We start from the raw sequence: 15,118 nt of genomic DNA, 5'->3' as shown, positions 1-15,118 counted from the left end.
CGCATATCCAGACTCGCAACTCATCTCCTTCGTCAGAGAAGGTATAAAACACTCTAACTTTCTAGTCAAACTATTCTGGGGTTAAAATCTTTAATCATGAAGCAGAACCTTCTCCAAAATTGAAGAGTTAAGTGGCATATATTTTCATATAAATCATATGGATGTATCCAAAGAGCAATAATATATAAAAGATACCCAAATATAAACAGTTTATTAATTAATTTCTGTTTATTATCATAATTCACTCATTAAAAAACATTTTAACTTCATGATCCCACAGACAGATCTCACATGCAGAAGAAGTATTCATGTCGTTATCCTCGCCGTATCGATGCCAAGCACAATTATATGATAAGAATTCACTAGTTCGACCATCACACCCGCACTTGTCTGGAACGTACGCTCTTTTGAGCTCTTTCATCACCGGTGTGCCAAGCCACCGAATGCTGCCTCCAATCTTGTCCCTCATATCCACCAGCTCCTCCAACGTTTTCGACATTAACGGTTTTATTAAAGAAGACAAGATCTTGAAACCCTCTTGTTTTGTTTCGCCTCCATGCAAAACTGGTCCTGGTATATACATAGACTCAAATCATATCAAAACTTGTTTGGCTCAAAACGCTTAAATTGCTAAATATGAAGATAAACGCAAAGATACACAACATGCATCGAACCTATAATAACAAAAAAAAAAAAAAAAAAAAGAAGAGAAACTCAGGTTAACAATTAATATATATCTTGCTTACCCTCCTCGTAGATGTCTCTGCCTCCACCACAGATTAGGATCAGTCCATAAACATAGGTTGCTTCTTTGTTTCCTTTTTTCGCAGCTTGAGACAAAAGTTTGAGTCCTTTGTGTTTCTGGTTTCTCCGAAAGTAGTTGATGATTCCTTTGCGATACAAGGCTTCAGGATTCCCGTTCCTTCGACATCTCTTGTAGAAGTTAGATAATCTTTCGGTCCTTGCCTTCCTTTCAAGTTCTTTTTTTTTGTTAAATATCTTCCTTTCATGTTCGGTCCTTACCTTCCTTTCAAGTTCAGGGTCTTGATAATGATACCAAGTCAGAAGGGTGAGTTCGTGGAGGGAAAGTCGAGAGATTACGTATTTTTCATCGCATGTTCTATTAAACGTTTTGGAAACTAATCTGAGATTACGAACCGCTGACAAGGAAGAAGCAGCGGTACGTGAAGAAATCTCCACAAGAAGATCATCAGGCAAGGAATCGAGAGAAACTCTTATTTTGTTAGAGTTCTTGAATAAGCAAGACGCAGCATGCAAAGAGGAGGACCTCATGTTACCTAAGCTTCGTTTTCCTTTTTCTTTAAGGATACTATTTACATTCTAATTAAGTTGGTCAATTGTTGTTATATAGAGAGGCCTACATTCGTTTTCCTTTTTTCAGTAGGAATAGGAAAAAAAAAACAAGTGGACGAATGAAAACACAATTAGTTCTTTTTCCAGATTTAAAAAGGATAAATAAGATAGAAAATCAAAATTAAAGAAAAAAGATGCATAAATCTTATTGTTTTATTAGTTCATATATATCTTGTGTTTACCTTTATCCAATTTTCCATATTTGCGCTCTTATTTCTCTCGTTTGAATATATTTATGGGAATATTACTATTTATACCGGTTTTATTTTCCACAAAATGTTTAATAGATTTAGAAAAATTTCATATGTTGGGACTCTTGACTGCCTCGTTTAGAATTTGTTTGTAGGAATACTTTCCACCGGTTTTTGAATTACACACCATGTATTCTCCATCAAATATTTTATAAAATTTAGAAGAAAAAAAAAATCCCATCCTCAAACCCATCGAGGATAATATCCTTAATGGGGAATATGTTTATTACAAACTGCTTGTCAATCGAACAGTGGGCTTTCTGGATCAAGAACTCACTTGAACCGGTTTCTTCTTTTTGGAGTTGTTAATTGGTCGGACCTTTACAAAAGCGTTTTGCAAATCCTGCAAAACAAAAAGAAAGGTTTCGTTTGGAAACTGAATGAAGGTGCAACAACAGGAATCTATGCAGACATTAATAACCTAGAGCCTTTGAAGACTACCTCACTCGTTTTGTCAATGGATCAATGATCAAACAGAACAATGCCCATTGTGAAAAGATCAACAAAGATATGATAACATCTCACAAACTTTTAAATGAGTTTCTCTAATCGCACGAGAATAATGCACATTGTAAAAGAGCAAACACAAGCTTATAGATAGAGAGATCGGAGTGTCTTTTGATAAATGCAAATAAAAATCCCAAACGAGAGCAAGAGAAGCATTGTAGTCATATGGTAGAGATCTAGTAACAGGTTAGTTCAATGAATCAACGACTTGTCCTAAGCCATATTATCATACTAGTGGACACACTTTCTAGTTTCTAATACAATCTCTAACCTCTAATTGTTGGATGATGATGTCTAAACACAAACCCCAAGCTAAAAGTTTAAGCTTTTACTAACGATGACCTGATAATTAGCAGTAACCACACTAATCTACACCAAATCTGAGTAAGGTGAATTGTTTATACCTTGTCTGAATTATCATTAGCTGACGCCGGTTCACCAGTCCAAAGACTCTCCAAATTGAAGTAAACCCTGGCCTTCTCATCAAGCGCATGTACTACAAACTTCCCTACACCAATACAAAAGACAATTACTGCAAACTCCACAGAGAAATATATAAAAAAAAATCAAAACTTTGAAGTGAAAAATAAATAAAAAAGACGAACCGTAGTCAATGACAATCCACTTGGTGTCGTAACCTTGTACACAAGGAAGCATCACATGTTTCTCTCCTCTCTGCTTCTGCTTAGCCTGTTCAGTGAATGCAAGAACCAAACGATCAATAAAAGTAGATTCTGAAGTATCTGATTCGAATGTAGAAGGAGTTATATACATACCCTGTAGACGAGGGCCTGAGCGATGTTCTTCAAGTGCCAATCGGATCTTCCGGTGGCGATGATCGTGACATCGGCCCAGCAAGACTGGTTCTCCGTTGGAATCACAATCACGTTGTCTGCTTTCACGTCGGAGAGTATCTTCTCCACTTCGGCGACGGAGAGGACCTCTGAGATATCACGGGCGGCGCCGGCGGAAGAAGAAGAGAAGGAGGGAGGATTCGAAGCGGAAAGACCTAGTAGCTTCCATGACTGATCTGGAAGCGACGGTGACGGTGGTGATTTGAGGAGGGAGGGGAGTGAAGAGCAGCGAGATCGGAGAGCCGCCAACATTAGGTTATACCTTTGTCCTTCGACGATTGACCTCAACGGCGATGTGCTGGGTTCGATTTCCACTTTTCTTTTTATTTGCTTTATTAAATCACTTGTTAAAAATAAATTTATTTGAAAATCACGTGTTGTCTTAATCCCGAGTCCCCGACCACCGTATTAGCGAACGCGTACTAGGCTAGCTAACCACATTTTAGAACACAGGTTAAAATCATATTCATTTAAATAATCATATTAAGTTTTGTTATACTTCTATTTCTATTTAGATGTGGATAGTCCCATTTGAGACTCTAAACTTATGATCATTAATAAATCATGGTTGAAACCGACTCTGATGGAAGAGTTAAATCAATGGTAAAAGTTATAGAGTTTTTTTTGTTCTCTAGTCATTTTATGTGAACAAGAATTTGTGTGTTTCCATCTTTATAAATCTATCATACATTTAAAACTTTGTATTATTGTTTGGAATTTCATGTCCACGATAGTTCTTCTAGAGTAAAACCATAAAGGCATATTCCTTTGTAGACTTGCAAACAAAGAAGCATATTCTGGTCAACCACACATATTAACCAAAATATAAAATTAAGTTAACGTGTATATAAATTCTCATTTCACATGGTATATTTTTGTGAATATACACTCAATTTGCTGGATTTTAAACAAGTAGCCGACTTTTTTTATTTTCTCGGGGATAACTTATAGTACAATAAAAACTCTATAAAAGTACTAAGAAAAAAATGTAATTAAATAAAGTCTTTGGAAACAGAATTTATAAGATAGTTCTGGATAAATTACATTTTTCTACTTCCTTAAAAATATTAAAATAGAAGTAGAAACGTTGGTTGTTGCCGAAGCAAAAGCGAGAAAACAAACGAAATAAATATTTTGAGGAAGAATAAGAAAAGAGAACCTGAGGATTTGAACGGTAGCTGTACGCGAGATTTTTCCACGTCTTATGGTAGAAGAGGAACCGTTGGTTGTCGTGTCTTCTTGTCGGCTTTACGTGAACGGTAGAAGTAGAACCGTTGGTTGTCGTGATTGATTTAAAGCCCTAATGAGATCCATCGATCATCGTCTAATGGAGGAATCAGCTGATACGTCTTCCTCTTCCTCTTCCCATTATTTCTCTATTTTCACGAATTATCCTCTGATCTCCGCCGTCTTAGCTTTTACCATCGCACAAGTCATCAAGTTCTTTACCACCTGGTACGTTTACGGCTTTACGTGCGCGTATCACTTATATATGTTTATTCTCCTTCTCCTGTCTTCTTGTTTAGAGATTATTTGATCAGACTATTCATAGCTTCTGAGAATGTTTTAAATAAAATATTTACTCTAAGATTGTTGAGTTGCGAGCATCAGGTATAATTGAGATTTGAAAGATAGTGAATTAAACAATGTTTGTAAGTTTTGTGAAGGTATAAGGAAAAGAGATGGGATCTGAAACGCCTTGTTGGGTCAGGAGGGATGCCTTCTTCACATTCGGCAACAGTCACAGCTCTAGCTATGGCTGTTGGTTTACAAGAAGGCTTTGGAGGATCTCATTTCGCTATCGCTTTCATTCTCACTTCCATTGTACCTTTTTGCTCACTCAGTACTTAATCACCTTCCTTGTCACATTTTGATGGTTAAATAGTGAAGGGTCTTGTGTTTTGTGTGGCAGGTGATGTATGATGCAACTGGTGTAAGATTACATGCTGGACGCCAAGCCGAGGTTTTAATTTCCCTATTTTCTTTTTGTGTTACAAGTTCTGTTTTTTATAAAAAAAATTCAAACTCATTTTGGCTCTGTTTCATTTTCAGGTTCTCAATCAGATTGTGTATGAACTTCCAGCAGAGCATCCCCTCGCTGAAAGCATGCCACTGCGTGAACTTCTCGGTCATACTCCTCCACAGGTAAGATCAGACCAATAGGGACTTTTTTTTTAAAATGGCTTTCATGAATTATGGTCAGTACCTGAAGCATAACTATTTGGTGTCATGTCATCAGGTCATTGCGGGTGGAGTGCTTGGAACTGCCACAGCAGTTTTTGGATACTTTGTCACCTTGATAGTCAAGTAGCTATTTAAGGTGCAGTAAAAGCTCGCATTTTCTATTCCAATATCGTGTGTGGGTGCCACTGGTGCATAGCTGAAACAGCCATATTTGTGTTTTTGCTAGTTAGCATTTATCTTTATCATTGACAGCATAGTATATAGGTTTGATCATGTAAGGAAAACATGAAAATGTCATTACACAGATTGATGAAGTTGTAAAAAAGGAGCTTGTGCCGTGAACTACAAGTCTACAACGAACATGATCTATTTGGACGTAGCAGAAGCCATACTTTGATAATCAGCTTTATGAAAAGTTCTATCTCTCTCGTAAATTTTAGAGTAGCATCCAATGCAAAACAAATCCAAGCAGTGGATCCTCTCTCCCAAATCTTGAGGTTATTCCACCTCGAAGTTTCATCACTTTTAATTTCCTTTTAACTTCCATGAGATAGGCATAGTTTTTTCATGTAGTAATGCTTATTTTTCTCTAAATTATTTGGCTCATTAAACACATGTCTTAGGCATTAACTTAAGTCTCCTATGCCACTTGATGGATATTGATTCCTTTAATGTTGATTCAACCTCCTGAGAAGAATCAGTAGATGTATAGTATAAATAAATACGTCAAGATGGACAAGGGAACATACTTGTCTTCTCCGACTAATCGCCGCTCCGAAATCACCAGTTCAAGACTCATCATCAGGAATATAAGAGGTTGTGACTTTAAATGGTTCTACTCATAAATTCCATGAAGCAAATGTGGTGAGGATGAAGAAGGATGACAACAGAAAGGTTTGTAGTCTATGTCCCCATGAAAGAGATTGTGGATGAGCATTCTGGACGCAGGGGGGACATTGATAGAGGAAAGAACAAACGGAAATATCAAAGATCGGTCTTGTCGATTTGATACACTATAATCTACGCCCGAACTTTACATTCCACTAACTTCACTTCTAAAAAAAAGAAAAAAACTTCACTTCTAAAGTAATAATTTCAAAACTCAATTTGATGCAGTTACTTTTAAAGTTTCTGTGTAAATAAAATTTTACATAAAACTGCACGAACCATGTTTCTATCTATGATATTTCTAAGTACATGGACCAATAAAACCTGCTTTAAGTAATGTTATATTGTATAGAATTTTTTTGTTTTCTTATACATTAATCCATCCCAGTTTACAGCTACTGAATGCACTCTTTCATCAATAATCAGAAACTTAGCAGAAACAGAAAATGTGAGTTAAAAGAAGTACCATAATAATGAATCCATAAGAAACCAAAGACGGTCCACAAGCAGTAGAGGGGACTGTCAGGAGGACCACGTGAGTTTGTCAGTCAAACACGGACCCGCCTTTCCCCCCAGCCCGGACCGACAAAACCCATCTCTCGCCGCTCCTTCCAAGATCTCTACCCGTACACGTGCCATAGTCTTCACGAAACTGCCTTTTTTTAAAAATCTTAATCAAAGATTCTAAAGTTACCGTTAAAAAGTACAAGTGTATCTTTAAAAAACACCACTCTCGGGAACTACATTAGAAGTTTTAACTTTTTTCATAAACTCTTTGCTTCATCCGAGATTCCTCCTAATTGTTTGTGATTGTTCCCATTGCATTTGCATTTGCATTATTACGATCGCTTTATATTATTAACACTGTATTTAGTAGTATTATAATGGTGATTGTTTAGTCACTTTCTCCCCACGTACACATGGTTATTAATAATACTATTTTCTAACAGTGTTCGCAGCATTTTCACGAACGAACCAGATCTGAACATTATTATAAAAACCATTACCACTATTAAATCTGAAAAGAAAACAAATAAAAACTCTGGGCCTATATGATTCTGTGTTAACTGATGTTTAAGAGACTTACAGTCAGATTAATGATACGTAGAAGAAGTATTCAAGCGATTTAAAAGAATGGTACGTAGTTGCCTAATTATGCAAATACTAGAGAAAAAAAATTTAAGAGATTTTTAAAGATGGATGTAACGTTTTTCAATACTGTTTTGTGATTGATACCGTTTTGGGCTAAGTGAGGTGTTCTATCTATTATTAGACAAACATTGTTTTGTGATTGATATTAAAACGATACAATCATTTTCGTTACACCAATCAAATCTACAGTGGATTATACAGTTCAAGTAAATCCAAGTGATGTAATGTATGAATTATCTAAAATAGAAATCAATGAGTGGCATAATAATGCGGATACGAAATCAGCAATTGAACAAAATTTGATACTCGATTATAGGAGACTAGAAGGTCTAATATCTGAAAGCAACAGAAGCTAAAATCATCTCTAACCTTATTTCATTTTTTAGTTCAAACTTCACTTAAAACTATTTTTATCTACTTTATTTTTACCTTTATAATTAAATAAAAAAATATTACAAAAATAAAAACTAATCATATATATTATTTTATCTTTTGCTGATTACTATATTGTGGAGTACAAAGTTGAATAAAAACGTAACTTTACTCTAGAAATACTTCATTTGCCTTTTTCAAAAAAAAAACTTCATTTTATAGTAGAAATGGTGTAGTACGTTGAAAATGCTCTATTCACATAAAAATATCAGTACCACAGCGTTATCACGAACCAGATCTGAGTATTATTACAAAACCAACATTACACTATTTTCTTAAAACAAAAACAGAGAAAACGTTGGGGCTATGTATATTAATATCTGCCATTCCAATAGAAAAAGACAGAACTAATTGGAGTTATAAAGACTATCATTCTCTATACACAACAACCCATCTGGCATTAATGGTCTCTCTCTGCTAAATCTCTCACATCATCAAGTTAGGTGTACGAGAGTGACGACTCTGTGATTGCTTCGCCACATCTTCCTCACTTCCTCAAAGTCATCTCTCTTTCTCTGTCCATAACTTTTTGACGGATGTATAGAACCTTATAGTACTGTATTTTTATAAGAGTTGAAAATATAGATCTCTCTGTTTTATTTTCTTTCATTTATTTATCTTGAGAAGAATGAGATCTCAAGGAGTGGAAGATAATAAAGGGTGGCTTGGACCAGCGACGCCGGAGATTTCTAACGGAAATGGAAACACCGGTTTTGAGTTTCAGAAAGGTGCAAACCGGACACCAAACCACCAACACCGGTCCACCATTGGAAAACCGGCACCGTCAAAATGGGACGACGCTCAGAAATGGCTCTCCGGCGTTGGTCTTTCTCGCGGCGGCGGCGGAGAGAAGAACCATCACAGCTCGAGGAACTGTAAACCAAGAAACTCAAACGCTGATGATCTTAGACTCATAGCTTCAGCTTCGCAGAGAGAACGTGAGGGAGAGGATCAGTACGTTGAGTACGACGAAGAAGACGGAGCGGCGGGAAGGCCCGAGGTGGAGACTAAGAACGTAGACTGCGGAGAGCCAGCAGGTGGTTCGGTTTGGAGGAAAGAGAGCATTATTAATCCGACGGCTGTGATTCGATCGGTATGTGTGAGGGACATGGGGACTGAGATGACTCCCATCGGTAGCCAAGAGCCTTCTAGAACGGGTACGCCGGTTCGTGCCACGACGCCGGTTGGGAGAAGCCCTGTGACGTCACCAGTGAGAGCTTCTCACGGCGTTGAGGCGGTGAGGACGGAGACGGTGGTGACGGAGGGTAGAAACGTAGCTAGTAATGATAATGAGAAGATTAGATATGGAGAAAATAATAATGATAATAAGGCGATGAATGCTATGGAAGCTCGAGCCATGGCTTGGGATGAAGCAGAACGCGCTAAGTTCATGGCTAGGTGATTAGCATTAATTACATTAATAGATGGTTTAATTAGTGTTAACGTGGCTTCATTATGTAGACCAGTGTTTGAGGATTGGTTTTTTTTTGGAATGTGATTAGGTATAAGAGGGAGGAAGTGAAGATACAAGCTTGGGAGAATCATGAGAAGAGAAAGGCTGAGATGGAGATGAAAAACATGGAGGTAAGATTTATCCTCCAATGGTAAAATTACACGTGTTCAATCCGAGTTTCGGTTCGGTTTTTTTAGTTTTTCTTATAATCAAAAAACATTGTGGATATATTTGAGGAAATGTGGGGATGTGTTGTGTAGGTGAAGGCCGAGAGGATGAAAGCGAGGGCGGAGGAGAAGTTGGCGAACAAGCTGGCCGCGACAAAGAGGATAGCGGAGGAGAGGAGGGCAAACGCGGAGGCGAAGTTGAACGAGAAGGCGGTGAGGACATCAGAGAAGGCTGATTATATTAGGAGAAGTGGACATTTGCCTTCTTCATTTTCCTTTAAGATTCCATCTTTCTCTCTATGTTGGTAGCCACCAGTTTGTGTTTACTTATTGATCTCATTATTGTGTTTAGAATGTAATCGTGTATGGATTTATGTGATGCAATAACTAACGGCTTTGTTTGGGGAAGTAGATAGAATAAAAGAGAAAGTTTGGAGAGATGGATAACGGTGTTACCAAAACTAACATTTGTTACAAGTCTTGTCAACTTGGAAGCTCCAACTCTTGACCCTCCAAGTGTCCCCTCTTGTGAGCCACTTAAAACTGTAGAATCCTTCTAGCTAATGCTTCTCATCCAGACCTTAAACTTTGCTAGCACATAAATTATCTTAGGTGGAAAGTTCCCTCAAGCCTTTTGTCAGTTCTAACTTTTCTTAATGAACCATAATATCATTTGGAAAACGTCGTTTAGGATAGAATACAAATGAACAGAAAAAAACACATGCTAAGGTTTAGTTGAGCACGTTTTGAATTTTGCACAGCTAAAACAAAAAGATCTACATAGATAATGATTGTTGCACAACTAACTTAGCCCACTGGTTAAGAAGCTCAGAGAAAGTTGAAGGGATTAAGATTAAGACTTGTGATTTTTTTTTTGCATATTGGTTTCAGTTGTTTTTGGTTATTACTTTTGAAGGTGTTCACGCAGCTGATCCGAAAAAATTCACCAATTTCGGTGTTCTTTTGAATGCAGAAAGAACATCGTTTATGGAGAAGAGTGCATCTCTCGTTTTTCTAAGTATGGGTGTTGATAGAATTGCTAAAATAACAAAGAAAACCATTACCAATAATTTGAAATGATATCAAATGTTGAATTTAAAGAGGTCAAAGTTAAAGTCAAACCCTGATATAAGAACTTAGATACATAATCATTAGTATGATATGTGAAATTATAATTTGTAGACAACGTTGCAAATCAAACATACAATTAGTAGTCATAACAAACTTAACCATTTAGAAAGAAAATAATGTGTTTAATCTTCTGTTAGCATATAATATTATACTTGAATTATTATCAATTTTTATTTTTATATTGTACTATTTCATTATATAATCCATATAGTATTATTTTCTGGAAATTTTTCAAATTATTATTTTTCCTTTCAGTATGATATTATTGGAAATTATTTGTCAAAATAAATTATTAATTAGAAGAGAATTTCCATAAAAGCAGCCTAATTAAATTTTGTTAATTATTTTTATAATGTGCAAACCTTTTTGCTATCCTTTTTTTTTTGTCAACCAACCTTTTTGCTATCCAATCTATCAATTCAATAAAATTGTGTTGAGTTTAATATTCAAACTAAGCTAATTTAATTAAAAATTAATAAGTTTAAAATATCTATATAATTAAAAAATGTTAACAGTTTCTAATTTTATTTTAAGTTTTAGGAATTAAAAAAAAAAACTAAACTGTGGATAACCGACTACAATGAAATATCAATTAGACTTGGACATAACAGAAAACTACAAGGCTTAGGGGCTTCTCTTAGCAATACAAATAAAACAGAGGGGTACAATACTAAAACTAATATACAAGGGAACTAAAAATCGATAACTAATTTACAATTACGTCCTTAAGCTCCCCGACTCGAGAGACGCCTCTTTTGTCTCCTCTCCGCCATTGCTCCGTCCCCTCTCGACGGTATCCACCCGTACTACATCCTCAACCTCATCTCTACTTCACATATATCTTCTCGTTTCCTCCTCTCTTCCAGCAGGTCTCGCTTTCAATTTCTAGGGTTTCGCGGTTCAGATCACGAGCTCTTGCTTTCAATTCAAACCGATTCAATCACGCGAGTAGCTGCTTCTTCCGGCGAAGCCTCGAGATTCAGTCTCTGCGATTCTGAATTTGAGCACGGTTAGTCACTTTAGCTTTGATTTCGTGGAATTGAAACTGTCTATATGACGGCTGGGAGGAGTATTAGGTATCCTGATCATGAACTGAGAGGCCGCCAAGAGTCGAATTCTAGATTTTCGAGGCGTGATAGTGTTTACTCAAACGAGAGTTATGAACAGGGACGGGTTAGTAATTTAAGACACGAGGATATGATTAGGTCCGGAGCTGTTAACGGTAGGGAAGCCTTTGTTGATCGTGGACCTAAAAGATGTGGGCTTTCAGTTTCAGCTAGGTCTGTGGATAGGGAACCAGGTGAGCTCTCTAGTGAGAGTGGCTCTGATGAGTCTGAATCTGTGGTGAAAGGTAATGGAGATGTGAAGGAGGTGGAGGATAGAGCTCAAAGCCCTGTAGAGAAGAAGAGAAAGTTTTCACCGATTGTATGGGACAGAGATGAAAAACCTTTGGAGGCCACCCCTCTTCCTCCCCCACCTCCACTTGTTAAGAGGTCAAGCCTGTCACCTAGTGTCAACTGTGTTGGTAGCTCTCGTTTTCCTTCTGAACAGAGTAACATGCGTGAAGATCCTAAGCAAGTTGGTCTTCTTGAGGTTTCTGCTCCTACTTTGTCGTCTCCGGTAGAGATGTCTTCTTCGTGTGTGGTGGAACAATCATCGAATGCTGGGAAGGATGGGAAACAAGAGGAGGGAACGCACCAGGAAGATGAGGAAAACATGCCAACAAGGCATATATCATCCTCTAGGTGGGCTGCTGGTAATAGTTCTCCGACTGACGAGGGTGAAATAGTAGAATTGGAAATAGATAAAAGGAGGAAGAAACTACTTCAGGGCAGATTGCCCAATAAGTCTTTAACGCCTGAGGCTGGGGAGTCTGTGAGGGAAGGTTGTAGATCATCTGATTCCGATGAAAGGAGACACCATTCTTTGCCGGGTAGCAGAGATGATTTTGAGGAGAAAAGTGCTGTTAAGGGTGACTATATGGAAATAGATGAGGAGGAACGCAGAAGAGGAAATGCTAGTGACAGCCTTACCGAAACAGATTCTGAGGACGAATATGTTCGCCATGAGACACCTGAACCTGCTGGTCCTCCGTTGAGAAGTATAAACATGCTCCAGGGTTGTCGAAGTGTTGATGAGTTTGAGAGATTAAATAAGATAGATGAAGGCACTTATGGTGTTGTTTACAGAGCGAAGGATAAGAAAACAGGTGAAATTGTGGCATTGAAGAAGGTGAAGATGGAAAAAGAAAGAGAAGGCTTTCCATTGACTGCTCTTCGGGAAATTAACATACTTCTTTCTTTTCATCACCCATCAATAGTCGATGTTAAAGAGGTGGTTGTGGGTAGTAGTCTTGATAGCATTTTTATGGTGATGGAATATATGGAACATGATCTTAAAGCATTGATGGAGACAATGAAGCAGCGTTTCAGTCAAAGTGAAGTTAAATGCTTAATGCTTCAACTTTTAGAAGGCGTCAAATATCTTCATGACAATTGGGTGCTTCATCGAGATTTGAAAACATCTAACCTGCTTTTAAACAATCGGGGTGAGTTGAAGATATGTGACTTTGGTTTGGCTCGGCAATACGGCAGCCCGCTGAAGCCATATACTCATCTGGTTGTTACGCTTTGGTACAGGTAAAGCCCGTTTACCCTTTCTAGTTAAAAATGGTGGTTTCTTGATTTTGTAATTTAGTTCCAGTGACTTTGCCGTATATTTTGGCCATCATTAGCATAACGTTAAGAGAGTCTTGAGGTTGACTTAAATCCTTTATGTTTCCACTTTGAGTATAGTTTCATTATATGCCAGCTTAGCTGTTGAATGCTAATGTTTTTGCGGTATTACCTTGGACATCACAGAGAATGGCACATTCAGAACTAGACACATTAGGAAATATTCGTTCTTCAGCTTTATTTTCTTGTTTTGTTCCTTCTGTTGACTCTCCCTTTTTTATAGAAAATAATCACTTCCTCCAGGACCAAGCTCAATGACTGCATTTGTTTTCCCAGGGCACCTGAACTTCTCTTGGGAGCGAAACAATATTCTACAGCCATTGACATGTGGTCACTGGGCTGTATCATGGCAGAACTATTAGCAAAAGCGCCATTATTCAATGGTAAAACTGAGTTTGATCAACTTGACAAGGTATTTCAAACACAGGTTCTGACGTGGGTTTACAGCCATCCAGGCACATTCAGCTTATAAAGAATTGCTTCTTTTAATTTACAGATTTTCAGAGTCCTGGGTACTCCCAATGAATCAATTTGGCCTGGATTCTCCAAGCTGCCTGGAGTCAAGGTCAACTTCGTCAAGCATCAGTAAGTGTGTAATATTCAGCTGTTATGCAAGCATACCCTTCGTATAAATTTGCTGAAACTCTCTATTGTTCTCAGGCTTTCTAGCTTTGGGTGATGTGGTCTGGCATTCTTGTTCATTAGTGATTTCTTTTTTTTTCCGGCTTTGCATAGTTGTTATGTCGTGCTTCTTACCACTAGCTTGTTCTTTCAGGTACAACCTATTACGTAAGAAATTTCCAGCCACTTCATTTACTGGTTCACCAACTCTGTCCGACGCTGGCTTTGACTTGCTGAACAAGCTCCTGACATACGATCCTGAGAGGGTAATAAAATATATATGACATGTATGCTCATTCAATATGCACCTTGATAGTTTTTTTGACTTTTGAATCTGTGGGGATTTTTTTTTCCATAGAGAATAACTGTTGATGCTGCTCTTAAGCATGAATGGTTTAGTGAAGTCCCTCTGCCAAAATCCAAAGATTTCATGCCTACTTTCCCTGCTCAACATGCCCAAGACAGGTGCTGAGATCTATCTCTTGCTTAAACTGAAACAATCACTGGTCAACTTGACTTTTCTAACTTTTATTTTCTGTGCCAAGGCGTGGGAGGAGGATGATAAAGAGCCCCGATCCTTTGGAAGAGCAACGTAGGAAGGATCTAACACAAACCGAACTTGGGTCTGGTGGTCTGTTTGGCTGAAGTATGGCTCACGATTGATGCTCTCAGATACCTTGGAATTACCACATTAAGGCTAGGGCTGCTGCTTAAGCGGAGGTTGGAACGTTTGTATCTCAGACTATCATTTGTACTTTTCTTTACTCTTTTCGAGGGTCCATGGTGATTTGTGAAGATGATTTTCCTCCTATCGCCAGCTGGATTCCTTGCAGGTTTAATGTGTTCACAAGCTAGGCTGGTCAGTTAGTAGAGCTGCAGCTTTCTGACAGTGCTTGTTCTACAAGGTGTGAAATGACAATAAAAACTCATTCCCTACTGAAACTTATGTATGTAGCATTGTTATTGAACCGTTTATTTTTTTCTTACCGCTGTTGAGGGAGAAAACCTATTCTTTTCACCTACAATCCTCTTAATCAACTCGGTGTTTCTTTTATTATGTATTATTGACATTGCGATTGCAAGAAACACTGGTGTTGCAGTTGAGGTGACAGTCTTGTCTTTGAAGAAGAAAGATGGTTGCCGATGAATCTCTACAAGGTACTACATAGTCTTTGATTTTGATTTTGTTTCCCTAGTTCCTCAAGGTCAGGTGATTGCTTTGAAACTTCAGAAATGTTATTGTCTTTGATTTGTAGGGAAAACAGTGTTTTTGAATTCCTTTTATACTTTAATCGCCTAGGAGCCCAACCCTGCAAATGTCCTCGGTTCTCGTAACACCGTTTAGTAAACCATCCTAAGTTCTCTGAGA

The 15,118-nt window shown here is 37.7% G+C and overlaps 5 protein-coding genes across 7 annotated transcripts; 3 read left to right on the top strand and 2 right to left on the bottom strand.

Moving 5' to 3' along the window:
* Positions 1–241: 241 nt before the first annotated feature.
* On the bottom strand, positions 242–1,561 carry LOC106365314 (putative F-box protein At1g67623). Its single transcript, XM_013804765.3, has 2 exons — positions 747–1,561; positions 242–570 (listed from the first exon to the last, which is right to left on the bottom strand). Exons 1-2 carry the CDS (start codon positions 1,291–1,293, stop codon positions 242–244), a joined length of 876 nt encoding a protein of 291 aa, XP_013660219.1. The 5' UTR covers positions 1,294–1,561.
* A 134-nt stretch (positions 1,562–1,695) lies between these two features.
* LOC106454243 (protein Iojap-related, mitochondrial) lies at positions 1,696–3,381 on the bottom strand. The gene is made up of 4 exons (XM_013896396.3): positions 2,909–3,381; positions 2,738–2,822; positions 2,537–2,640; positions 1,696–1,968 (listed from the first exon to the last, which is right to left on the bottom strand). Exons 1-4 carry the CDS (start codon positions 3,236–3,238, stop codon positions 1,891–1,893), a joined length of 597 nt encoding a protein of 198 aa, XP_013751850.1. The 5' UTR covers positions 3,239–3,381; the 3' UTR covers positions 1,696–1,890.
* A 112-nt stretch (positions 3,382–3,493) lies between these two features.
* LOC106378941 (uncharacterized membrane protein YuiD) lies at positions 3,494–5,598 on the top strand. Of its 2 annotated transcripts, XM_022689112.2 has the most exons (6): positions 3,494–4,441; positions 4,654–4,810; positions 4,899–4,949; positions 5,039–5,131; positions 5,226–5,306; positions 5,476–5,598. In XM_022689112.2, the coding sequence occupies exons 1-5, from the start codon at positions 4,290–4,292 to the stop codon at positions 5,295–5,297; spliced, it is 525 nt and encodes a 174-aa protein (XP_022544833.1). In that variant the 5' UTR covers positions 3,494–4,289; the 3' UTR covers positions 5,298–5,306; positions 5,476–5,598. The 2 variants fall into 2 exon arrangements, with proteins under 2 accessions (XP_022544833.1, XP_013674446.1); XM_013818992.3 differs by having other exon boundaries at positions 5,226–5,598.
* Positions 5,599–7,964: 2,366 nt separating this feature from the next.
* On the top strand, positions 7,965–9,700 carry LOC106454235. The gene is made up of 3 exons (XM_013896390.3): positions 7,965–9,040; positions 9,145–9,226; positions 9,356–9,700. Exons 1-3 carry the CDS (start codon positions 8,271–8,273, stop codon positions 9,569–9,571), a joined length of 1,068 nt encoding a protein of 355 aa, XP_013751844.1. The 5' UTR covers positions 7,965–8,270; the 3' UTR covers positions 9,572–9,700.
* Positions 9,701–11,040: 1,340 nt separating this feature from the next.
* Positions 11,041–14,803, top strand: LOC106454214 (cyclin-dependent kinase G-2). 2 transcript variants are annotated; one of them, XR_007314711.1, is made up of 7 exons: positions 11,041–13,032; positions 13,405–13,540; positions 13,625–13,713; positions 13,904–14,015; positions 14,108–14,214; positions 14,295–14,469; positions 14,568–14,803. XR_007314711.1 is itself a non-coding variant. In XM_013896374.3 (6 exons), exons 1-6 carry the CDS (start codon positions 11,447–11,449, stop codon positions 14,392–14,394), a joined length of 2,130 nt encoding a protein of 709 aa, XP_013751828.1. In that variant the 5' UTR covers positions 11,041–11,446; the 3' UTR covers positions 14,395–14,803. The 2 variants fall into 2 exon arrangements, 1 of the variants encoding a protein (XP_013751828.1); XM_013896374.3 differs by having other exon boundaries at positions 14,295–14,803.
* Positions 14,804–15,118: the final 315 nt, after the last annotated feature.

This window comes from Brassica napus, chromosome A7 (genome assembly GCF_020379485.1).
Source record: "Brassica napus cultivar Da-Ae chromosome A7, Da-Ae, whole genome shotgun sequence".
Taxonomy (NCBI): Eukaryota; Viridiplantae; Streptophyta; class Magnoliopsida; order Brassicales; family Brassicaceae; genus Brassica; species Brassica napus.
The sequence above is the reverse complement of the archived record's forward strand: the minus strand, read 5'-3'. Positions and strand labels throughout refer to the sequence as shown.